Source organism: Hemiscyllium ocellatum, chromosome 5, assembly GCF_020745735.1.
Source record: "Hemiscyllium ocellatum isolate sHemOce1 chromosome 5, sHemOce1.pat.X.cur, whole genome shotgun sequence".
In the NCBI taxonomy this organism is placed as follows: domain Eukaryota; kingdom Metazoa; phylum Chordata; class Chondrichthyes; order Orectolobiformes; family Hemiscylliidae; genus Hemiscyllium; species Hemiscyllium ocellatum.
In genome coordinates, this window is record NC_083405.1 from 124,605,157 (window position 1) to 124,630,788 (window position 25,632).

The window sequence follows — 25,632 nt, forward strand, 5'->3', positions numbered from 1 at the left end:
TCTCAATGAAACATTAACATGCAATGTTGAAGATTTGGTTTTAGCAATAAGAAAGATGTTTATTAAACAAATCAACTGAAGATAAAATTACAACCTTTAAAAAGCGTCTGGATGAGTTTATGAACAAGAAGCATTCTGAGGGATATGGGTGAAACAGGGTCATAGAGTCATAGATTTACAGCATAGAAACAGACCCTTCGGTCCAATCCGTTCATGTCGGCCAGATATCCCAACCAAATCTAGTCCCACCTGCCAGATCCCTGCCCATATCCCTCCAAACCCGTCTATTCATATACCCATCCAAATGCCTCTTAAATGTTGCAATTGTACCAGCCTCCACACTTCCTCTGGGAGCTCATTCCATACATGTACCTCCCCCTGTGAAAAAGTTGCCCCTCAGGTCTCTTTTATATCTTTCCCCTCTCACCCTAAACCTATGTCTTCTAGTCTGGACTCCCCGAAAAGACTTTGTCTATTTACCCTATCCATACCCCTCATAATTTTGTAAACCTCTATAAGGTCACCCCTCAGACTCCAACGTTCCAGGGAAAACAGCCCCAGCCTGTTCAGCCTCTTCCAATAGCTCAAATCCTCCAACCCTGGCAACATCCTTTGGAGAAGAAAGTGAGGACTGCAGATGCTGGAGATCAGAGCTGAAAATGTGTTGCTGGAAAAGCACAGCAGGTCAGGCAGTATCCAAAGAGCAGGAGAAGAAGGGCTCATGCCCGAAATGTCGATTCTCCTGCTCTTTGGATGCTGCCTGACCTGCTGCTCTTTTCCAGCAACACATTTTTAACATCCTTTGGAGACTGAGATCAGAATTGCACGCAATATTCCACCAGTGGCCTAACCAATGTCCTGTACAGCTGCAACATGATCTCCCAACTCCTGTACTCAATACTCTGACCAATAAAGGAAAGCACACCAAACACCTTCTTCACTATCCTATCTAACTGCAACTCTACTTTCAAGCAGCTATAAACCTGCACTCTAAGGTCTCTTTGTTCAGCAACACTCCCTAGGACTTTACCATTAACTGTATAGGTCCTGCTAAGGGTTGCTTTTCCAAAATGCAGCACCTCGCATTTATCTAAATTAAACGCCATCTGCCATTCCTCAGCCCATTGACCCATCTGATCAAGATCCCGTTATGCTGCATAGAATATAGCGCATTATAGCGCAGCACCGGTCCTTCGGCCCTCAACATTGTGCACATCCTGTGGAATCAATATGAATCCCATCTAACCTACACTTTTCCATTTTCATCCAAATGTCTATCCAATGACTATTTAAATGCCCTTAATGTTGGCGAGCCTACTGCTGTTGCAGGCAGGGCATTCCATGCCTCCACTACTCTCAGAGTAAAGCAACTCCCTCTGACATCTGTCCTTTATATATCTCCCCTCAATTTGTAGCTATGTCCCGTTGTGCTAGCCATCACCATCTGAGGAAAAAGACACTCACTGTCCACTCTATCTAACCCTTTCATTATCTTATATGTCTCAATTAAATCACCTCTCAACCTTCTTCTCTCTAACAAAAACAGCCTCAAGTCCATCAACCATTCCTCATAAGACCTTTCCTCTATACCAGGCAACGTCCTAGTAAATCCTCTCTGCACCCTTTCCAAAGCTTCCACATCGTTCCTATAATGCAGTGACCAGAAATCTACACAATACTCCAAGTGTGGCCGCACAAGAGTTTTGTATAGCTGCAGCATGACCTCATGGCTCGGAAACTCAATCCCTTTACCAATAAAAGCGAACATACTGTGTGCTGCCTTCACAACCCTATCAACCTGGTGGCAGCTTTCAGGGATCTATGTACACAGACACTGAGATCTCTCTGCTCATTGACACTGCCAACAATCTTACCATTATCCCAGTACTCTTTGTTCCTGTTAATCCTTCCAAAGTGAATCACCTCACACTTTTCCACATGAAATTCCATTTGCCACCTCTCAGCCCAGCTGTGCAGCTTATTGATGTCCCTCTGTAAACTGCAACATCCTTCGCACTATCCACAACTCCACCAACCTTAGTGTCATCCGCAAATTTACTAACCCATCTTTCTACGCCCTCATCCAGTTCATTTATGTAAGTGATAAATAGCAATGGCCTTATAATCAATCCTTGTGGTTCACCAGTGTTAACTGAACTCCAGGGTTAACATTTCCCATCAACCATCACCAGCTAGCTAACCACCATCACCTAGCCAATTTCTGATCCAAACCGCTAAATCACCCTCAATCCCATGCCTCTGTATTTCCTGCAATAGCCTTCCATGGGGAACCTTATTAAATGCTTTACTGAAATCCATATAGAAGAGAAAGTGAGGACTGCAGATGCTGGAGATCAGATTTGAGAGTGTGGTGCTGGAAAAGCACAGTAGGTCAGGCAGCATCTGATGAGGAGGAAAATCAACAAATTCCTGATGAAGGGCTTATGTCCAAAATGTCAATTCTAATGATCTTCGGATGCTGCCTGATCTGCTGTTCTTTGCCAGCACCACATTCTCAACTGAAATCCATATGCACCACATCAACTGCTTTACTCTCATCCACCTGTTTATTCATCTTCTCAAAGAACTCAGTGAGGTTTGTGAGGCACAATGTACCCTTCACAAAACCGTGTTGACTATTCCTAATCAAATGATTCCTTTCTAGATGATTATAAATCCTATCTCTCATAATTCTTTCCAACATTTTATCCACAACTGAAGTAAGGGTCAATGGTCTATTATTACCAAAGTTGTCTCTACTCCCCTTCTTGAACAAGGGGACAACATTTGCTATTCTCCAATCTTCTGGTACTACTTTTCTGTCATTGACAACATAAAGGTAAAAGCCAAAGGCTCTGCAATCTCCTCCCTAGCTTCTCAGAGAATCCTCAGTTAAATCTCATAGCCTGTGTCTCAGTAGTCTTGATAACATTGTCTTTTTCCAGTATGAATACTGACAAAAAATATTCATTTAGTACCTCCCCTATCTCTTTGGACTCCTGCACAACTTCCCACTCCCACTTCTTCGCTGTCCATACACCTCCAGGTTTGGTGTCATCTGCAAACTTACTAACTGCACCTCCTACGTTCATATCCAAATCATTTATATAAATGACGAAAAGTAGTGGACCTAGCACTGATTCTTGTGGCAGACCTCTGGTCACAAGCCTCCCGTCTGAAAAGCAATCCTCCATCATCACCCTCTGTCTTCTACCTTTGTGCTAAGTCTGTCTCCAAATGGTAGTTCTTCCTGTTTCCCATGAGATGTAACTTTGCTAATCTGTCTCCCATGAGGAACCTTGTTGAATGCCTTACCGAAGTCTATATTGATTGCGTCCACCGCTCTGCCCTCATCAAATCACTTTGTTACTTACTGAAAAAACTCTATCACATTCGTGAGACATGATTTCCCACCCAGAGTGCCATGTTGACTATACCAAATCAGTCTTGCCTTTCCAAATACATACTGTCCCTCAGAATTCCCTCCAACAACTTGCCCACCACCGCTATCAGGCTGACCAATCTGTAGTTCCCTGGCTTTTCCTTACCACCTTCTTAAATAGTGGCACCATGTTAGCCAACCTCCAGTCTTCTGGCATCTCACGTGTCACTATCGATGATACAAATATCTCAGCAAGAGGCCGTACAATTACTTCCCCAACTTCCCACAGAGTTCTAGGCTACACCTTATCAGGGATTTATCCATTCTTATGCGTTTCAAGACATCCGGCACCTCTTCCACTGTAAAATGGACATTTTTCAAGTTGTCACCATCTATTTCCCTACATTCTATATCTTCCATGCCCTCCTCTACAGTAAACACTGATGCAAAATACTCTTTTAGTATCTCCCACATGTCCTGCGGCTCCACAAATAGGCTGCCTTGGTGATCTTTGAGGGTCTCCATTTTCTCCCTTGTTAACCTTTTGACCTTAATGTATTTATAAAAACCCTTTGGATTCTCCTTAACTCTATTGCCAAAGCTGTCTCATGTTACCTTTTTGCCCTCCTGATTTCACTCTTAAGTTTACTCCTACTGCCTTTATACTCTTCTCAGGATTCACTTGATCGATCTTGCCTATATCTGACATATGCTTCCTTCTTTTTCACCAAAACCTCAATTTCTCTGCTGACAGGTGGGGCTAGATTGGTTTGGGATATCTGGTCGGCATGGACAAGTTGGACTGAAGGGTCTGTTTCCTTGCTGTACTTCGCTATGACTCATTCAGCATTCCCTGGACCTACCACCCTTTCCTTTCACCCTAACAGGGAATATACTGTCTCTGGACTCTCGTTATTTTATTTCGGAAAGCTTCAAATTTTCCAGCTGACCCTTTATCTGTGAACATCTGCCCCCAGTCAGCTTTTGAAAGTTCTTGCCTAATACCTAAGTTCTTGCCCAAGTTCTTTCGAAAGCTAGTGTGCTTCCAATTAAACCTGTTGGACTATTACCTGGTATTATGTGATTTTTAACTTTGTACACCCCAGTCCAACACCGGCATCTCCAAATCATGACCATCAAAATTGGCCTTGCACCAATTTAAAACTTCAACTTTTAGATCTAGCCTAACCTTTTCCATCACTATTTTAAGTAAAAAATGAGGTCTGCAGATGCTGGAGATCACAGCTGCAAATGTGTTGCTGGTCAAAGCACAGCAGGTTAGGCAGCATCTCAGGAATTTTAAAACTAACAGGTTCATTGTCACTGGCTCCAAAGTGCTCCCCCACTGACGCCTCGGTCACCTACCCTGCCTTATTTCCCAAGAGTAAGTCAAGTTTTGCACCTTATCTGGTAGGTACATTTACATACTGAATCAGAAAAATTTCTTGTACACCCTTAACAAATTCCTCTCCATTTAAACCATTAACACTATGGCAGTCCCAGTCTTGTTCGGAAAGTTAAAATCCCCTACTGTAATCACTCTTATTATTCTTACAGATAACTGAGATCTCCTTATAAATTTGTTTCTCAATTTTCCTCTAACCATTAGCGGCTATTTAATACAATCTCAATCAGGTGATAATCCCTTTCTTATTTCTCAGTTCCACACAAATAACTTCCCTCGATATATTCCCAGGAATATTCTCCCTAAGAACATTTGTAATGCTATTGCTTATCAGAAATGACTCAAATATGTTTAGTCTGGAACTTTTCCTGAATTCCTTTGTCTAAGGTAATGTTTTTTTTAGAAGAATCCTGACAGTGTGGAAATAGGCTCTTCAACCCTCCAAAGAGTGACCCACCCACATTCATTCCTCCAACCCTCATGAATGCTTTGATAAGTTTGAGTTGAAATCCATGGTATATTTAATACTTTTGATCAACGTGGTTGAACAGCTTATGATACACTTCGAGGTCAGGTGGGACGTGATGCTACACATGTCTCAAAGTTAGGAGTATGACTGCAAAATCTCAATGGTTAGTGGTATTTTTGCGCATTCATACTGGTGTACTAACTGGATTTTCCTTCATTGTAGAATTGGAATCAAGATTTGCTAATAAAGATGCAGTTCAGAAGGTTGTGAAAGTTCAAAAGTCAGAGAATGCAAGTCTTAGCTGTGAAGTGTCAGATTCCAAAACTGAAGTCAGATGGTTTAGAAATGGAAAACTTCTCAGTTCGAGTAAAAAATGGAAAATTGAATCCCATGGCAAAATTTGCAAGCTTATCATTGAGAATGTGGAGCCAAAAGATGGCGGTGAATACGTATGTGAAGCAGATAAAGAAAAATTGACCTTTGCCATTCAGGTTACAGGTTAGTAACAATCCAAGAAGATCTCAGTATTTGTCATCCCTTTACTAAATCATAGAATCATAGAGTTCCTACAGTGCAGACACAGGCCATTCAGCCCGTCAAGTCTAAACTGACCCATCCAAAGAACATTCCACCCAGACTCTCTTTCCTCCCATCCCTGAAACCCCATGGCTGAATCCACCTAGCCTGCATGTCCCTAGTTACTACGGGACAATTTAGGATGGCAAATCCATCAAACTTGCCCATTCTGCGCTGCGGAGGAAACCGGAGCACCCAGTGGAAATATATGCAGACATGGGGAGAATGTGCAAACTCTACACAAAACAGTTGTTTGAGATTAGAATTGAATCCGGATCCCTGGCACTGAGAGGCAACAGTGCTAATCACCTTGCCACCGTCCCGCCCAAAATGCTTGTCTCAACATATTAATCTTTACTGTGTGAAGACTCAATCCTGCATAGAAAGTGAGGGCTGCAGATGCTAGAGATCAGATTCAAAGAGTGTGATGCTGGAAAAGCACAGCCGGTCAGGCAGCATCCAAGGAGCAGTAAAATCGATGTTTTGAGCATTACCTCTTCATCAGGAATGAGGGGTGACCCAAGGGGTCTGAGAGATAAATGGGAGGGTAGTGGGTCTGGGGAGTAGGTAGCTGGGAATGCGATAGATGAAGGTGGGGATGAGGTGATAGGTCAGAGAGGAAGGTGGAGTGGATAGGTAGGAAGGAAGATGGACAGGTAGGGACAGTTCAAGAGAACGGTGCTGAGTTGGAAGTTGGATCTTGGATAAGGTGGGGCAAGGGGAAATGAGGAAACTGGTGAAATCTGCATTGATCCCATGTGGTTGGAGGATCCCAAGTGGAAGATGAAGCATTCTTCCTCCAGACGTTGGGTGGCTAGAGTTTAGTGATGGAGGAGGCCCTGGATTTGCATGTCCAACGTGGAGGGGGAGTTAAAGTGTTTGGCCACAGGGCGGTGGGGTTGTTTAGTGCATGCATCCCAGAGGTGGTCTGTTAAATGTTCTGCAATTGACCAGCAACACATTTGCAGCTGTGATCTCCAGCATCTGCAGACCTCATTTTTTACTCGAAAATGTTCTGCAAGTTGGCATCCTATCTGACCAATGTAAAGGAGACCGCATCGAGAGTGATGGACACAATTCATGAATGTGGAAGTACAGGTAAATCTCTGTTGGATGTAGAAGGATACTTTGGAGTTTTGGACAGAGGTGAGGGGACAGGTATGGGTGCAGGTTTTACACTTCTTGCAGTGGCAGGGGAAGGTGCCAGGAATGGAAGGTGGGTTGGTGTAGGGGCGTGGTCCGAACAAGGGAGTCATGGACAGAATGGTCTCTCCAGAACGCAGATGGGGTGGGGAGGGAAATATATCCCTGTTGGTGGGATCTGTTTGTAAGTGACGGAAATGATGGAGGATGATGCGATGTATCTAGAGATTAGTGCGTGAAAGGTGAGGACCTGGGGGTGGTATTTTGTCCTTATTGCAATTGGAGGGGTGGGGTTCAAGGGTGGAGGTGTAAGGCAAGAATAGGGAGAGAGAATTTTTGAACACGTGGCTACACGAATGGTGCAGGAGGGAGGGATTCAGATACCTGGATAATTGGGACTCATTCTGGTATAGGTGGAACTTCAACAAACGGGATGGTCCAAATCCTGAGACGGGGGGAGGGGGTGGGGGGAGTGGAATTTGCTAGTGCTCTTCAGGAGAGTTTAAGTCAGCAGGGGAATGGGAACCTGAATTGTAGCTCCAGTGTACAGGAGAGTACTGAGGTTGTGAATAAGGTTTCAAGCCAGCAGGAAGGTGGTTTGAAGTGTGTCTACTTCAACGTCAGGAGCATCTGGAATAAGGTGGGTGAACTTGCAGCATGGGTTGGTACCTGGGACCTCGATCGTGTGGCCATTTTGGATACGTGGCCAGAGCAGGACCTAGAATGATTATTGTAGGTTCTGGGGTTTAGATGTTTCAGTAGGAACAGGGAAAGTGGTAAAAGAGGTGTGGCATTGTTATTCAAGGACAGTATTGGCAGAAAGGACGTTTGATGAGGGCTTGTCTACTGAAATAGTATGGGCTGAGTTTAGAAACAGGAAGGGAGAGGTTACCCTTTTGGGAGTTTTCTATAGGCCTCCAAAGAGTTCCAGAGACGGAGAGGATAGGATAACAAAGATGAAACTTGATAGGAGTGAGAGTGACAGGATAGTTGCTATGACAGCTTTTAACTTTCCAAATATTGACTGGGAATACTTCAGATACTTTAGATAGGTCAGCTTTTGTCCAATATGTGCAGGAGGGTTTTCTGACACCATATGTAGATAGGAGAAAGGGAGCAAAGTGAGGGCGATCGCCGTCCAGACAACCGCCTCCACGATCACCAGGAAGACCATCGCCGACAGATTCGCGGCCTCCGCGGGGTCCACGGTTGTCGGGAACAACACCGTTTCTGCCGTCGCCACAGCCACTTCCGCCCCCTGGGTTGCTGTTGCCGCAGCCACTTCCGCCCCCAGTGGCACCACTCACTTGCACAACCACCACACCGTATGCGTCTCCGCCCCCACGCCGATCTCCGTCACCACACCTAACTCCGCCCCCACGCCAATCTCCACCCGCATGCCTAACCCCGCCCCCACACCGATCTCCGTCCCCGCCCCCACACCCAACCCCGCCCCCACTCCCAGCTCCAGCCCCACACCAGGTCCTAGCTCCCAGCCCTGCTGTGTTTTCACCATCCCTCCAGACCTCCCCCTCTCTGAGAATGAAAGGTCAGTCCTCAGCAGAGGACTCACCTTCATCCCCCGATGCTCTCCGATTAACAAGTCCAACACGCGGCGAGACATCGAACAATTCTTCTGCTTCCTTCGCCTCCGCACCTACTTCTTCAACCAGAATTCTCGCCCACCCTCTGACGACCCCTTCTCCCGCCTCCAACACACCCCATCCATCTGGACACCCCGTGCTGGCCTCTTACCTGCCCTCGATCTCTTCATAGCCAACTGCCGCCGCGACATTAATCGCCTTAACCTCTCCACCCCTCTCACCCACTCCAACCTCTCACCCTCGGAACGTGCAGCCCTCCGCTCCCTCCGTTCCGACCGCAACCTCACTATCAAACCGGCAGACAAGGGAGGCGCGGTAGTAGTTTGACGCACTGACCTTTACACAGCTGAGGCTAAACGCCAGCTCGCGGACATCTTCTCCCACTGACCACTTGACCATGACCCCACCTCCCACCACCAAACCATCATCTCCCAGACCATCCATAACCTCATCACCTCAGGGGATCTCCCATCTACCGCCTCCAACCTCATAGTCCCACAACCCCGCACCGCCCGTTTCTACTTCCTGCCCAAAATCCACAAACCTGACTGCCCCGGCCGACCAAGAAGGGCTCATGCCTGAAACGTCAATTCTCCTGCTCCTTGGATGCTGCCTGACCTGCTGCGCTTTTCCAGCAACACATTTTCAACCATATGTAGATAGGCCAAGAAGGGGTGATGCCATATTGGATTTGGTACTGGGTACTGAACCAGGCCAGGTGTTAGATTTGGAGTAGGTGAGCACTTTGATGATAATGACCACAATTTGGTTACGTTTATTTGAACGATGGAAAAGGATAGGTATGTACCGCAGGGCAAGAGTTACAGCTGGGGGAAAAGCAATTATAATGCGATTAGGCAGGTTTTAGGATGCATATAATGGGGAAGGAACTGCAGGGGATGGGCACAATTGAAATGTGGAGCTTGTTCAAGGAGCAGCTACTGCAGGTACTTGACAAGTATGTACCTGTCAGGCAGGGAGGAAGTGGTTGAGTGTGGGAGCCGTGGTTTACTAGAGAAGTTGAATCTCTTCAAGAGGAAGAAGCAGGCTTATGTAAAGATGAGTTGTAAAGGCTCAGTTAGGGCGCTTGAGTTACAGGTCAACCAGGAGGGATCTAAAGAAAAATCTAAGAAGAGCCAGGAGGGGACATGAGAAGTCTTTGGCAGGTAAGATCAAGGAAAATCCTAAAGCTTTCTATGGGTATGTCAGGAATAAAAGAATGACATGAATAAGATTAGTGCCAATCAAGGACAGTAGTGGGAAGTTATGCGTGGAATCTGAAGAGATAGAAGGGCACTAAATGAGTATTTTTCGTCAGTATTCACACAGGAAAAAGACAATGTTGTCGAGGAGAATACTGAGATACAGGCTACTAGTTTAGTTGGGATTGAGATTCACAAGGAGGAAATGTTAGTAATTCTGGATAGTGTGATAATAGATTAGGTCCCCTGGGCCGGATGGGATTTATCCTGGGACTAACTGGGAAACCAGGGAGGAGATTGCAGATCCTTTGACTTTTACCTTTATGTCATCATTGTCTACAGGAATAGTGCCAGAAGACTGGAGGATAGCAAATGTCCCCTTGTTCAAGAAGGGGAGTAGAGACAACCTTGGTAATTATAGACCAGTGAGCCTTACTTCCGTTGTGTGTAAAGTGTTGGAAAGGATCATAAGAGATAGGATTTATAATCATCTAGAAAGGAATCATTTGATTAGGGATAGTCAGCACGGTTTTGTGAAGGGCAGATCGTGCCTCACAAACCTTATTGAGTTCTTTGAGAAGATGACTAAACAGGTGGATAAGTGTAAAGCGGTTGAATTCAGTAAAGTGTTTGATAAGGTTCCCCATGGTAGGCTTTTGCAGAAATTGTGGAGGCATGGGATTGAGGGTGATTTAGCAGTTTGGATCAGAAATTGGCTAGCTGAAAGAAGACAGAGGGTGGTGGTTGATGGGAAATGTTCATTCTGCAGTTCAGTTACTAGTGTGTACCGCAAGGATCTGTTTTGGTGCCACTTCTGTTTGTCATTTTTATGAATGATCTGGATGAGGGCGTAGAAGGATGAGTTAGTAAATTTGCCGATGACACTGAAGTCGGTGGAGTTGTGGACAGTGCTGAAGGATGTTGCAGGTTACAGAGGGACATAGATAAGCTACAGAGCTGGGCTGAGAAGTGGCAAATAGAATTTAATGCAGAAAAGTGTGAGGTGATTTACTTTGGAAAGAGCAACAAAAGTAAAGAGTACTTAGCTAATGGTAAGATTCTTGGTAGTGTGGATGAGCAGAGAGATCTCTGTGTCTTTGTGCATAGATTCCTGAAAGTTGCCACTCAGGTTGATAGGGTTGTTAGGAGGATGCATGGTGTGTTAGCTTTTATTGGTAGAGGGATTGAGTTTTGGAACATGAGGTTATGTTGCAGTTGTACAAAATTCTGGTGCGGCCGCAGTTAGAATTTTGTGTTCAGTTCTGGTCACTGCATTATAGGAAGGATGTGGATGCATTGGAAAGGGTGCAGAGGAGATTTACCAAGATGTTGCCTGGTATAGAGGGAAGGTGTTATGAGGAAAGGTTGAGGGACTTGAGGCTGTTTTTGTTAAGAGAGAAGAGGTGAAGAGATGACTTAATAGAGACATACAAATGATCAGAAGATTAGATAGGATGGGGACTGAGAGCCTTTTTCCTCGGATGGTGATGGCTAGCACGAGGGGGCATAGCTTTAAATTGAGGGGTGATAGATATAGGACAGATGTCAGGGGTAGGTTCTTTACCGTGAGAGTAGTGATGGTGTGGAATACTGTGCCTGCAACAGTTGTAGACTTGCCAACTTTAAGGGCACTTTAAATGGTAATTGGATAAATATATGAATGGTAATTGAATAATGTAGGTTAGATGGGCTTCATTTGGGTTTCACAGGTCAGCACAACATCGAGGGCCGAAGGGCGTGTACTGCACTGTCATGTCTTATGTTCTATATTCTATGTTTCCTCCCTTGGGCTTTTCATTTGATATTGTAAGTCGTAGGGTAGTAACCTTAGAGAAATAGTTATTATTTTTTTAAAAAAGCTCAAATTGGTACTTACTGAAATTATGCTTTCCTCGTAGAGTTACCCATCTTGTTTACAAAGAAGCTTGAAAATGTAAATGCACTGTGCAGTAAAACAGTTGAGCTTATATGTGAATTAAATCAAGCAAAGGGTGACGTCTTATGGCGGCATAATGGAACAGAAATCAAACCAAGCCGAAGACTAAAAATACGAGCAGATGGACAGAAACGATGCTTGACCATCTGTGAAGTAACTGCTGAGGATGAGGGAGAATATCAGTGTGAATCAAAGGATGATGTTACAACTGCTAAATTGACTGCTAAGGGTAACTACTTCATTGAGTTTTTGATGTGCTTAGTTAACTAAAATTTTTCACAGTGAACATTTTACTGACAGAAGAAATTATGCATTCCTCCTTTCCACCAGGCTGAAGATTCTGATTTTACTGTAAATTATTTGGTATTAATGTTCTTAATCTTGCAAAATCAGTTACATTTTACTAAATGTGCATTTTGCATAACAAAGTATAATAACTTTTTGTGCTCTTTAGAAAATAGTTTTCTATCAAAAAAGAGAAAGCAGATACATTTTCAACTGGTAAAAGCAAAAGTACAACCCAAGTATATATAAACATTAAATACTATAAATCTGATATTAAACAAGGTGTTTCATAAAATCTCTGTTGAGTATTTTAAATATTTTATATTTTTACCTGAATATAAGTTTAAAGTAAAAACCCTACAGATAAGTTGGAATGTACATTAAGTTAAATCAGCTACATTTTATGAAGTATGTTTCGATTTTTGCATTGAATTGTGGTTTGTGATATCATTGGCTAATATTAATATTGATAATAAGTTATAAGTATGTAAAGTATATTTTGTGCTTTTGACATGTTGAGTAATGAATATTATGAATAATTGAGGCCCCAACACAGATTTCTGATGGATACCAAAATACACATCCTGCTAAGGGGTGGCACGGTGGCTCACTGGTTAGCACTGCTTCCTCACAGCGCCAGGGACCTGAGTTCAATTCCACTTTTGGGCGATTGTGTGAAGTTTGCACGTTCTCCCTGTGCCTGTGTGTGTTTACTCCAGTTTCCTCCCAAAGTCCAAAAGATGTGCAGGTTAGGTGAATTGGCCATGTTAGGTACATCATTCAGAGGGAAATGGGTTTGGATGCATTACTGTTCGGTAGGTCGTTGTGGACTTGTTGGGCTGAAGGACCCATTCCCATGCTGTAGGGAATCTAATCTAATTTTGGGTATGTATCCATTTGTCCAAATCTCTGTTTCCTGCCATTTAACCAATTTCCTATCTATGTTAGTAATTTGCCCTCAGCTCTGTGGACTTTCACCTTAGCTTACAGTTACTTATTGAGACTTCATCAAAAACTTTCTGGAAGTCCATGGAAACAACATCTATTGACTCACCTCTAACCACTTCCTTTGTCACTTCCTCAAAACACTCTTGAGGTTTGTCAGGCATGACCCAATCTTCATGAAACCTTGCTGATTCTCCCTGATTAACTGTCTTGTTTTGAGGTGATCAGTTATCCTATCCTTGGTTATAAATTCCAAAAATTTCCCAAAGGGATTTCCACTAAGCTTTTCTCCTTTTCTACTGTGAATATTGAAGCAAAATAATCATTCAGCATGACTACTATTTCCTCATTCTCAACCTTCATCGGGCTAAGAGTACTTTTAACTACAATACAGAAGCAAATTGCTGCAGGTGCTGGAATCTGTACTGAAAACAAAAAAAATTGGAAATTATAGCCGGTCAGGCAGCATCTGTGGAGAGAGAGCAAGCTAACATTATTAAATTGGGCATGCCTAGAAGAAGTGTGGCAGTGAGTTCAATATTAAATAAAAACCAAAAGAATGCTGGATGCTGTAAATCAGAAACAAAAACAGAAGTTGCTGGAAAAGCTCAGCAGATCTGGCAGCACCTATTAAGAGAAATCAAAGTCAACATTTTGGGCCCGGTGACCTTCCTCAGAATGGATAGTAACTAGGTAAATGGCGGTTTATATGCAGAAGATAAGGGGGGGGAGGGGTAAGGAGTAAATGATATGTAAGGCTAGAGCCTGAAGAGAAGAGAGAATTACAGTTGGACAGACAAAGGAGTGTGTAACAATCTGGCTGGGAGGTTGAATAGCTGTTAATGGAGACTGTTAGTGGCTAACAATAGGTAGTGTATAATGGCAGACTGCGTAATAACAAGGTCTGGTGTGTGGAGTAGGGGACTAGGACATGGGAGAGTTTAGGCCCTAAAATTGTTGAACTTGATATCAAAGTCAGGGGCCTGCAGGGTCCCCCAGCAGAAAATGAGGTGCTGTTCTTCTAATTTATGCTGACCTTTGCTGGAGCAAGCTGGAAACAGAGATGTTGGACAGGGAACAGGCTGGTGTGTTAAAGTGACAGGCGACTGGAAGCTCAAAGTCTTTTTGACTTGTGGAACTTAGATGTTCTGCAAAATGGTCACCCAGTCTCTGCTTCATTTCCCCAATGTAGAGGAGATCACATTGTGAGCAGCGAGTGCATAGACTAGATTGAGAGAAGTGCAGGTAAAGTGTTGCTTCACCTGGAAGGTATGTTCGGTCCCTTGGATACTGAGGAGGTAAATGGGAAGGTGCTGTGGGAATGGGGGTTGGCAGAAAGATTGTTGGGAGTGAAGGAAGAGTGGACTAGAGTATCCCAGAGGAAAAGGTGCCTACAGAAGGCAGACAAGGGAGAGAATTTGTGTCTGGTGGTGGCATCTCACTGGAGGTGATGGAAATGGTGGTTGATGATCTTTTGGATGTGGATGCTGGTGGGATGGTAGGTAAGGATAAGGAAAGCCCTATTGATGTTGCGGAAAGGAAGAGACAGGGTGTGAGTGGATGTGTGGGAGCTGGGTTGAACCCGGTTGAGCACCTTGTCGACAACGGAGCTGGAGAATCCTCAGTTGAGGATATTTTGGAGGATCCTTTGTTGAAGTTAGCCTCTTTGGAACAAAGGTGACAGAGACAGAGGAACTGGGAGAATAGTCTTTACAGGAAGCAGGGTGCAAGAATGTACAGTCGAGGTAGCAGTGGGAGTTGGTGGGTTTATATTGGATATTAGTGCCCAGTCTATACCCAGAAAGGGAAGCAGATGTCGAGGAAGGGAAGAGTTAGAGATAGACCAGGTGAAAGTAAGTGCAGGGTGGAAATTGGAAGTGGAGTTGATGAACCTTTCCAATTCCAGACAATAGAGGGAAGCTGTACTGATGATATCATCAATATATCGGAGAAAGAATTGTGGGTGGGGGCCTGAGTAGGACTGGAACAAGGAATGTACCACATACCCCACTAACAGACAGGCATAACTGACATCCCTCTGACCTGACGAAAATGAGAGGAGAGAAGTTGTTGAGAGTGAAGAAAAGCTTGGTTAAGCGGAGGTGGGTGGTGATGGGTGGGGATGGTTCAGGCTCCAGGAAGAAGTGGAGAGCCTTGAGACCATCCATGGTAAAGAGGTGGTGGCTGGAGCATGCAAACTGGCAATTTGGAAACTGGCTTAAAGTGTCAGAGGAATCATTGATAAATGGGGGCAGAGCCTGGATCGGGGAGAAAAGACTGAGTCAAGGTAGGAAGACATGAGTACTGTGGGGCAGGGGCAGGCTGAAACAATGGCTCTGCCCGGGCAGTTCAGTTTGTGGATTTTCAGAAAGAGTTAGAAGTGAGCTGTATCAGACTGGGGGACTATCAGCTTGAAGGCTGTGAGGGGGAAGATTGTCAGATCAAATGAGTTCAATAACTGTGGTTGCTACAAGTGCCTGATGTGCCATGGTGGGGTCATGGTCCAGGGGAAGATAGGAGGAGGTATCTGAGAGCTGGTGCCAAACATCTGCAATGTAGAGATCAGTACGCCAGACTACAACAGCACAACCCTTTTCGACAGGCTTAATAACAAAGTCAGGCTTGGATCTAAGCAAACGGAGTGCGGTTAGTTTGGAGGGAGATTAGTTAGATTGAGTGAGGGGTGTAGAGAAATTGAGGTGACCAATGTAACGTCAACAGCTCCCAATGAACAGATCGAGTGCAGGTAAAAGGCCAGAAGGATGGGTCCAAGTGGAAGGAGAGTGTTGGAGCTGTGTGAAAGCGTCTGTGGGACAGGAAGATGACTATTCTGGGTAATCGAAGATGTAGGATGGGAAAAAAGTTGTGGCTGTAAAAGCTTTTTTAGGTGTTGGAGGTGATTTCCTCAAATTCGAGGAGCAGTAATTACTGCTTTAAGACTATAAGACTGTAAGATATAGGAGTGGAAGTAAGGCAATGCGGCCCATTGAGTCCACTCTGCTATTCAATCATGGCTGATGGGCATTTCAATGCCACTTAGCTGCACTCTCCCCATATCCCTTAATTCCTTGCGAGATTAAGAATGTATCAATCTTGCCTTGAAGACATTTAACGTCCTGGCCTCCACTGCACTCTATGGCAATGAATTCACTGTCTGGCTGAAGAAATGTCTCCTCATTTTCATTTTAAATTGACCCCCTTTAATTCTAAGGCTGTGCCCACGGGTCTAGTATCCCCGCCTGATGGAAACAAATTCCTAGAATCCACCCTTTCTAAGCCATGAATTATCTTTTAAGTTTCTATTAGATCTCCCCTTAACCTTCTAAACTCTCATGCATACAATCCCAGGATCCTTAGCCGTTCATCGTATATTAGGCCTACCATTCCAGGGATTATATGTGTGAATCTCTGCTGGACGCGCTGCAGTGGCAATATGTCCTTCCTGAGGTGTGGTGCCCAAAACTGGACACAGTATTCTAAATGGGGCCTAATCAGAGCTTTATGAAGTCTCAGAAGCACATTGCTGCTTTTACATTCCAATCCTCTTAAGGTAAATGACAACATTACATTTGCTTTCTTAATCACAGACTCAACCTGCAAGTTGACCTTTAGAGAATCCTGGACGAGCACTCCCAGATCCCTTTGTACTTTGGCTTTAGGAATTTTCTCACCGTTTAGAAAATTGTCTATCCCGGTATTATTTTTTTCCAAGTGCAAGACCTCGCGTTTGCTCACATTGAATTTCATCAGCCATTTCTTGGACTACTCTCCTAAACTGTCTAAATCTTTCAGCAGCCTCCCCACTTCTCAGAAATACCTGCCTGTCCGCCTAACTTCATATCATCGGCAAACTTCGCCAGAATGCCCCCAGTCCTTTCATCCAGATCATTATTATATAATGTGAACAGCTGCAGCCCCAACATTGAACCCTGAAGGACCCCACTTGTCACCAGCTGCCATTCCGATAAAGAACCTTTTATCCCAACTCTCTGCCTTCTGCCAGACAGCCAATCCTTAATCCATGCCAATAGCTCACCTTGAGCACCATGGGCCCTCACCTTACTCAGCAGCCTCCCATGAAGCACATAATCAAAGGCCTTTTGGAAGTCTAGGTAGATAATATCCTCCAGGTTTTGGAGCTTTGGCAGGCAAAGATCAAAACAATCGCAGTTTAAAATGGAGGAAGAGAGACAAGGGCTGCGACCATGTGGTCAGAGAAGGAAATCTACACAGCTGTCTGACACTGCACTGAATCAGCACAGCTACTGCCTTTGCTGTTTGAATTCAAATATCTCTGGACATCGGAGTGTGTCTAATAAAAATTAATGAACAGCGAAATTCACAGGTGACCTTGGAGGAATCTGTGTAGGAGAGTTCACAGCATGGCAGAAACTAAGTGCATAATTTTTAAGTGTAATGTAAATCTACAATAGTGAGTAGAGTGGGTTCTTTTGTGATTGTCTTATTGAGATCTGTCTCTCGATTAAATCTTAAAAACATAAACTTTAAATACAAAGTTAGCCTGGAGCAGTGTTTTTTAGAGCAGTAAGACTGCACTATTTTCTGGGTCTGTAGATCGTTAAGAAGCAAAGATGGTCTTTAATAGAGTGATGTGCTATTCCTGTTGGAAGTGGGAGAGTTTCCATGATTATGTCTGCAGGGTGTGTCTTTAGTTCCAAATCCTATCAGATCGCATGGATCAGTTGGAGCAGCAGTTAGAAGCAATGAGGAATTTACAGGAGATGGGGGTGTGTTGGATGGCAGTTATAGGAAGGGAAAAAATAACAAATACCGTCAGGAAAGGTAGGAGAGGGAGGCAGGTAGCGCAGGAGTCTTCTATGCCTGTCCCCATCTGAAGCAAGTATGCTGTTTTGAAAAACGTAGGAGCTAATGAACTCTCGGGAATGTGGCACGAACAGCTAAGTTTCTGGTACCGAGACTGGCTGTAATGTAATGAGAGGTATGTCAGGTTCCAAGTGATCAATTATTTAGATTAGATTACTTACAGCGTGGAAACAGGCCCTTCAGCCCAACAAGTCCACACCGATCCGCCGAAGCGCAACCCACCCATACCCCTACATATACTCCTTCACCTAACACTACGGGCAATTTAGATTATGGTAGGAGACTCTCTAGTCAGAGGCACAGACAGATGTTTCTGCAGCTGGCAGCGAGAAAACAGAATGATGTGTTACCTCCCTGGTGACAGGATCAAGGATATCATGGAGAGGGAGCAAAATATTCTCAAAAGAGAGAGGGACCAGTTGTGCACATTGGAACTAATTACTTGGGAAGGAAAAAGGATGAGATTCTGAAGGGAGACTATAAAAAGTTAGGCTGTAATTTTAAAAGGAGGTACTTGACGTTTCTGCCGGTGCTTTGAGCTAGTGAGGGTACGAATAGGAGGATCGAGCAGATGAATGCGTGCCTGAGGATCTGGGGAGAAGGGTTCACATTTTTGGAATCTTTTCTGAGGTACTAGTGACCTGTATTAGAAGGACTAATTGCACCAGAATTGGAAGAGAATTAATATACTGGTTAGGGAGATTTGTGAGAGTTGCTTGAGAGGATTTAAACTAGCATTGTGGGGGTGTAGGGATGTGTGGAGGAGGGTTGACTGGTGCGGGTGTCGGGCGGTGGGGTTGACTGGTGCGGGTGTCGGGCGGTGGGGTTGAATGGTGCCCCATGGCCAAACATTTCAGCTCCCGAGGCCAAACATTTCACTCTGTCGAGGACATGCATGTCCTGGGCCTCCTCCACCGCCACTCCCTCACCACCCAATGCCTGGAAGAAGAATGCCTCATTTTCTGCCTTGGAACACTTAAACCCCAGGGCATCAATGTGGACTTCATCAGTTGCCTCATTTCCCCTCCCCCCACTTTACCCAGGTACCAACCTGCCAGCTCAGCACCATCCTCATGACCTGTCCTACTTGCCAATCTTCCTTTCCAACTATCCGCTCCACCCTCTTCTCCGACCTATCACCTTCATCCCTACATCCATCCACCTATTACACTCTTAGCTACCTTTTCCCCAACGCCATCCCCCTCCCATTTATCTCTCCACCTGGAGGCTCCTTGCCTCATTCCTGATGAAGGGCTTTTGCCCACTACATTGATTTTCTTGTTCTTCGGATGCTGCCTGACCTGCTGTGTTTTTCCAGCACCGCTCTAATCTTGCCCCTTATACACTTAATGGCAAGGTCCTGGGGTGTGCTGTTGTTCAAAGGGACCTTGCAGTACAGGTTCGTAGTTCCTTGAAAGTAGAGTCGCAGATAGATAGTATAATGAGAAGGCGTTTGGTATGCTTTTCTTTATTGGTCAGTGCATTGAGTATAGGAGTTGGAAGGTCATGTTAGACCATAAGACCATAAGAAATAGGAATGGAAATAAGGCCATTCGGCCTATCGAGTCCACTCGATGCATCAGTGCAGGACATTGCAACGGATTCCAGACCTTATAGAGGTTTCTAAAATCATAAGAGACCTGGATAGGATGAATACACAAGGTCTTTTTCCTGGGTGGGGTATCTGGAACTAGATGGCATTGTTCAAATTAATTAATTAAAATTAAATTAATTAAAAATCTGAAATAAAGTAAACCATTTTCTAATGACAACCAGTTAATGATTGTTGAAAAATCCATTTGTTTCACCGATGCCTCTGGGGAAGGGAATTTGCTGTCCTTAGCAGGATTGCAGTATATGTGACTCTAGATCAACAACAATGTGTTAATTCGTAAATGCTCTCTGAAATGGCACCAGTTATCAGTTCAGGTTTAATTGAGAATTAGTGACAAATGTTCATCTACATTCCATGAAAGAATTAAAAACAAGTCCGAACTCATGGCTAGTTTGTGTTTATTCCTTTGTCTTGTATTTTTCCTCTTTCATAATATTTTTAACTGATAACTTGGTGATGTTGATAAATCAGTTACATTGATCATCAAGATGTGCCCATCTAGTAAAGGATGTTTTTACTGATGTAGATTCTTGACTGACAATGGACATAAACTTTATACAAGAGAATTGAGACCATATTCAGATCAGCCATAATCTTATCAAATGACAATACAGACTTGAGAGGCCGAATGGCCCCTTACTCCTAATTTGTATGTTCATATGTTCATAGTAGTTGAAACTGCAAGCTTGATTAGTCCTTAACTTTAAAACTTTTGTTTTGTTCTGAGCAGTTCCAAAGGTTATGAAGTTTAAAAGTGAGCTTCAAAGTGTAGTGGCTGTGGAAGGAGATGATGCCACCTTTAAATGCAGTGTCTCTCATGAAGATGCTGCAATTACTTGGTATAAGAATGGAGTCAAAATTAGCCCAAATGAGAAGTATGTCATATCCTGCGAAAGAACCAATCATAGTTTGACCATTAGACACCTAACACTAATGGATGCGTGTGAAATTTCTGCACAAGTTGAAGATATGAAAATAACTGCCAATCTTCAAGTTCAAGGTGAGGAATCAAAATTACTTTGTTAACAAGTAGTTCACAACAGATCCACACAAAAGTCAATTACTAATTTGTTCTGAAAGGAGACCCTAAATATTTGGATTAAAACCTCTTTTGAAAGCGTACTTACATGGTTGACTCCTTTCAGTAATTAACTCCTATTTTAGAGAAAAGATAATGATGGCTTCTGTACAGATAAAATGATAAAATTCTGAAAGACCTGGAAAACCCCAGTCATTGCCTGTGTAAAAGTAATGACTGCAGTTCAAAATGCAAATTCTTGTTCAAGTCATAGAAATATACAGCGCAGAAGCAGACCTTTTGGTCGAACTCGTCCATGCCGAACAGACACCCTAAATTAATCTAGTCCCATTTGCCACTATTTGGCCCATGCCCCTCTAATCCTTCTCATTCATACATGTATCCACATACCTTTTAACTATTGTAATTGTACCAGCCTCCACCACCTCCTCGAGCAGATCATTCCAATCACGCACCACCCTCTGCTTGAAAACGTTTCCCCTTAAGGTCCCTTTCAAATCTTTCCCTTCTCACCTTAAACTTTCACCCTATCCATGCCCCTTATGATTTTATAAAGCCTATTTAGCTTCTCCCAATAGCTCAAACCCTCCACCCCGGCAACATTCTTGTAAATCTTTTCTGAACCCTTTCAAGTTTCGTAACATTTTTCCTGTGGCGAAAGTGAGCACTCATGCTGGAGATCAGAATCTAGATTAGAGTGGTGCTGGAAAAGCACAAAGTCAGGCAGCATCTGAGGAGCAGGAAAATCGACGTTAATCAGGAAAGGCTTTTCTATGGCATTTTTCCTATGGCAGGGAGACCAGAATTGAATGCAGTATTCCAAAAGTGTATTCATCATTGATTGGTCCTATATGGCTGCAACATAAATTCCCAACTTTTATACTCAGTCTTGCTTCCTTTCTTTATTTGTTTTTTAGCCTTGCAACAGGAGTCTTAGTTCTTCCCTTCAGTGCTCAGTCAATGTACTTCTCGAAATGACTTTACACAGTCAGAGGTGAAAATCAGCACATTTTCTTACAATAGTAAAGACAAGGTGAACTTTAAATTAGTTATCAAGGGTGAAAGAGAATGTAGACTAAAGGAAATGGTTAAGTTAAAAGCAGTGTAGTTGTAAAAATCAAGTCTCCAGTTTGGAGCAGTGTGATTTGTTTTTCACTGATTGCATACCACCTTAAACATTTGGGTGGCACGATGGCTCAGTGGTTAGCACTGCTGCCTCATTGCACCAAGGACCCAGTTTGACTGACACCTTGGGTAACTGTCTGTGTGGAGACTGTCCTTTCCCCCTCTGTCTGTGTGGGTTTCCATCAGGTGCTCTGGTTTCTACCCACAGCCCAAAGATGTGCATGTTATGTGGATAGGCCAATTAAATGTATGTATATGTGGATAGAGTGAATGCTGTTTGGAGGATCAGTGCAAGCATGGGAGGCCAAATGACTTCTTTCTGCACTGTAGGGGTACTAATTCTGTGATGAGGATAAATTTGAAATGTACTCAGTCTGAAGTGGGCATTAAGCTGCTGATACACACACGTATAATTAAAGGGCTTATTGCCCATTTGTACACACCTATCCAATACCTGTTTGCTGCAAAAGAACCATTACCATTGCTGGCTAAATTAAGGGAAAATTAACCTGCCCACAAAGAAAATAATGTACCACAGTGTGAATCTGATCTATTGTTCTTGACCCCATATTAAAAATACCCCATTACTACTATACATTGTAGCCACCATACAGCCTACTATTCATCATTGCCATTCACTGCCTTCATACTCCATCATGCATTCACCAGTGACCAGGTTTTTCACCATTCTTTAGCAGCAGGCTCTGATATTGATTTGGCTCCACTTCAAGGTCCATACCTGTGGAGCCTATGGATTTACTATTTAGTCAGATAGAATGAACCCTGTGATCTATTCCTGCGCTGGCATAACTTGAGCAAAAGCTGACTGATTTAATTGTATGTTTTCAAAAATTACAATAATACTAGTTCTATTGAAATTTTGTTAACAGAAGCTCCAGCATTATTTAAAAAGAAATTGGAGAACATGACTGTTGAAGAAAAAAAGACAGCCATTTTTGAAATTGAGCTCTCAAAGCCTTGTGGTGAAGTTAAATGGATGAAAAATAGCATCATTGTTCAGAGTGATGGAAGAATAGATATTAAGGTGGATGGGAACAAACAGATTCTTACTATTAAAAATGTGAGCTTTGCGGACCGTGGGAATTACTCATGTGAAACACTTCATGAAAAGACGAAAGCAAAGTTAAACGTTGAAAGTAAGTATTATATTTTTCACAGAAGTTGTAGCCTTCCATTTCCTAAGATGATAGTTTGCACTTTGATGTCGTTAACACTCTGTTAAGCATTGCCTGGTATGGTTCAGAAGCTCTCTGCCAATTTTTAACCACACTTGCTGCAGAGGAGGACTGTGGGCTGATGTGCACCATAGCTTAAAAATATGTTGCTGGAAAAACGCAGCAGGTCAGACAGCATCAAAGGAACAGGAGAATCTGCCTGACCTGTTGCGCTTTTCCAGCAACACATTTTTAAGCTCTGATCTCCAGCATCTGCAGTCCTCACTTTCTCCTCCCTGATGTGAACCATAGGCTTGCATTGTTGTCTTTGGGTCCTTTACTTAGCCAACTGAGCTTTCATTCCTTTGCGCAAACTTGGACGTCATATATTTCATAATCTAGAGTCAGTACACTTTGCCTTTCTTCAGGATTCTCTTTCGTTAAAGAGGAAAATTGCAGAAATGCCTACTGTTAAACCCTCATTTAAAAATTATATCTTAGAAGTTGTAATACTACTCAGGTGGCATCAAGAGTCCAGCAGAATAGTATTTGTTTTCTTTGTAATGAGAGGGTGGTTGTAGAACACATTTACACTTTGTCCTACCCAGCGGTTGCTGATGGGAGACTGTAAAAGCCTGATATGGAATCAGGATTGGAGGGAGACAGATGTGAAATTTTGACCTGTCATTTGACAAGGTGGTTTTCAAGCACCATTCTGCTTCTCAGTCATTTTCCTGGAGGTCACCTCAGTTGGAATGACTTCTTGCCCACAAATGGAAGGAAGTTTGTTAACCTAATTGAAAGGGTGGTTTAGACCTGAGATTGGAGGCCAACTAGTGTTTTCCAGCAAGCCTGTGGGCCCCCAGTGACATTGTCGGTAGCCTAGAGGTGATAATTCTGAGAAGGTGTCAGTGCTCCAGGAAGACTTGGCAAACTGCTACTTGGCTGCAGTTCTGGTCACAAGATGTCTTACAAAGGGGCTACCCATCCATGTGTTGATGCTTTTATTTTAACTTTTTTAATGTTGCTGAGAAGTTGAATGAATGTGCTCTCTGCCTGCGAATTGATCAATGAAGAAGAATCCACATTGGATGATTTATTTTGACATGGATCTCATTTGACCCTAATCTTGGGGTCTCAACCAATAGTGGGAAAGTCCTGTCCAGTATCTTGAAGGGGTGTTATTTAGCAATCCTTTGTGATCAATCTGTAATCTAATTCCATTAACCTGACTTTATCCCTTATACCTTTTATAAACTACAATTTGCCAAAGTTCCAAATACCATTTTTTGAATGTAGATTACATTGAGTTGAATGGACTAACTAAGTAGTCTAATTGCAACCTAAGTTGTAGTTTTTAAAAAAGATTTCAAAAGAATCCTTAGAAGAGTATGAAGAAAGTAGGAGTATACTTAAGAGGGAAATCAGGAGGGCAAAATGGGGACATGAGATAGCTTTGGCAAAAAGAATTAAGGAGAATCCAAAGGGGTTTTACAAATATATTAAGGACAAAAGGGTAACTAGGGAGCGAATAGGGCCCCTCAAAGATCAGCAAGGCAGCCTTTGTGTGGAGCCAGAGAAAAAGGGGGAGATACTAAATGAATATTTTGCATCAGTATTTACTGTGGAAAAAGATATGGAAGGTATAGACTGTAGGGAAATAGATGGTGACATCTTGCAAAGTGTCCAGATTACAGAGGAGGAAGTGCTGGGTGTCATGAAATGGTTAAAGGTGGATAAATCCCCATGACCTGATCAGGTATACCCGCGAACTCTGTGGGAAGCTAGAGAAGTGATTGCTGGGCCTCTTGCTGAGATATTTGTATCATCGATAGTCACAGCTGAGGTGCCGGAAGACTGGAGGTTGGCAAACGTGGTGCGACTGTTTAAGAAGGGTGGTAAGGACATGTCAGATAACTATAGACCAGTGAGCCTGATGTCGGTGGTGGGCAGGTTGTTGGAGGGAATCTTGAGGGACAGAATGCACATGTATTTGGAAAGGCAAGGACTGATTCGGGATATTCAACATGGATTTGTGCGTGGGAAATCATGTCTCACAAACTTGATTGAGTTTTTTGATGAAGTAACAAAGAAGATTGATGAGGGCCGAGCAGTAGATGTGATCTATATGGTCTTCAGTAAGGCGTTCGACAAGGTTTCCCATGGGAGACTGATTAGCAAGGTTAGATCTCATGGAATAGAGGGAAAACTAGCCATTTGGATACAGAACTAGTTAAAAGGTAGAAGACAGGGTGGTGGTGTAGGGTTGTTTTTCAGACTGGAGGCCTGTGACCAGTGGAGTGCCATAAGAATCGGTGTTGGGCCCTCTACTTTTTGTCCTTTCCATAAATGATTTTGATGCGAGCATAAGAGGTACAGTTAGCAAATAGGCAGATGACACCAAAATTGGAGATGTATTGGACAGTGAAGAGGGTTACCTCAGATTATAACAGGATCTTGACCAGATGGGCCAATGGGCTGAGAATTGGCAGATGGAGTTTAATTGAGATAAATGCGAGGTGCTGCATTTTGGGAAAGCAAATCTTAGCAGGACTTATATACTTAATGATAAGGTCCTAGGGAGTGTTGCTGAACAAAGAGACCTTGGAGTGCAGGTTCATAGCTCCTTGGAAGTGGAGTCTCAGGTAGATAGGATGGTGAAGAAGGCGATTTGTATGCTTTCCTTTATTGGTCAGAGTATTGAGTACAGGAGTTGGGAGGTCATGTTGCAGCTGTACAGAGCATTGGTTAGGTCACTGTTGGAATATTACGTGCAATTCTGGTCTCCTTCCTATTGGAAAGATCTTGTGAAACTTGGAAGGGTTCAGAAAAGATCTACAAGCATGTTGCCAGGGTTGGAGGATCAGAGCTACAGGGAGAGGCTGA

General features: G+C 43.4%; 1 protein-coding gene across 1 annotated transcript in view; it reads left to right on the forward strand.

Annotated features, from left to right (window-relative positions):
* The window catches only part of obscnb (obscurin, cytoskeletal calmodulin and titin-interacting RhoGEF b), an 821,414-nt gene that overhangs the window by 167,432 nt on the left and 628,350 nt on the right, over positions 1 to 25,632 (forward strand). Inside the window, exons 16-19 of the mRNA XM_060825732.1 lie at positions 5,479 to 5,754; positions 11,680 to 11,946; positions 20,138 to 20,407; positions 22,462 to 22,728. Coding sequence (XP_060681715.1) covers positions 5,479 to 5,754; positions 11,680 to 11,946; positions 20,138 to 20,407; positions 22,462 to 22,728 — 1,080 coding nt within the window. The remainder of the gene's footprint in view (positions 1 to 5,478; positions 5,755 to 11,679; positions 11,947 to 20,137; positions 20,408 to 22,461; positions 22,729 to 25,632) is intronic.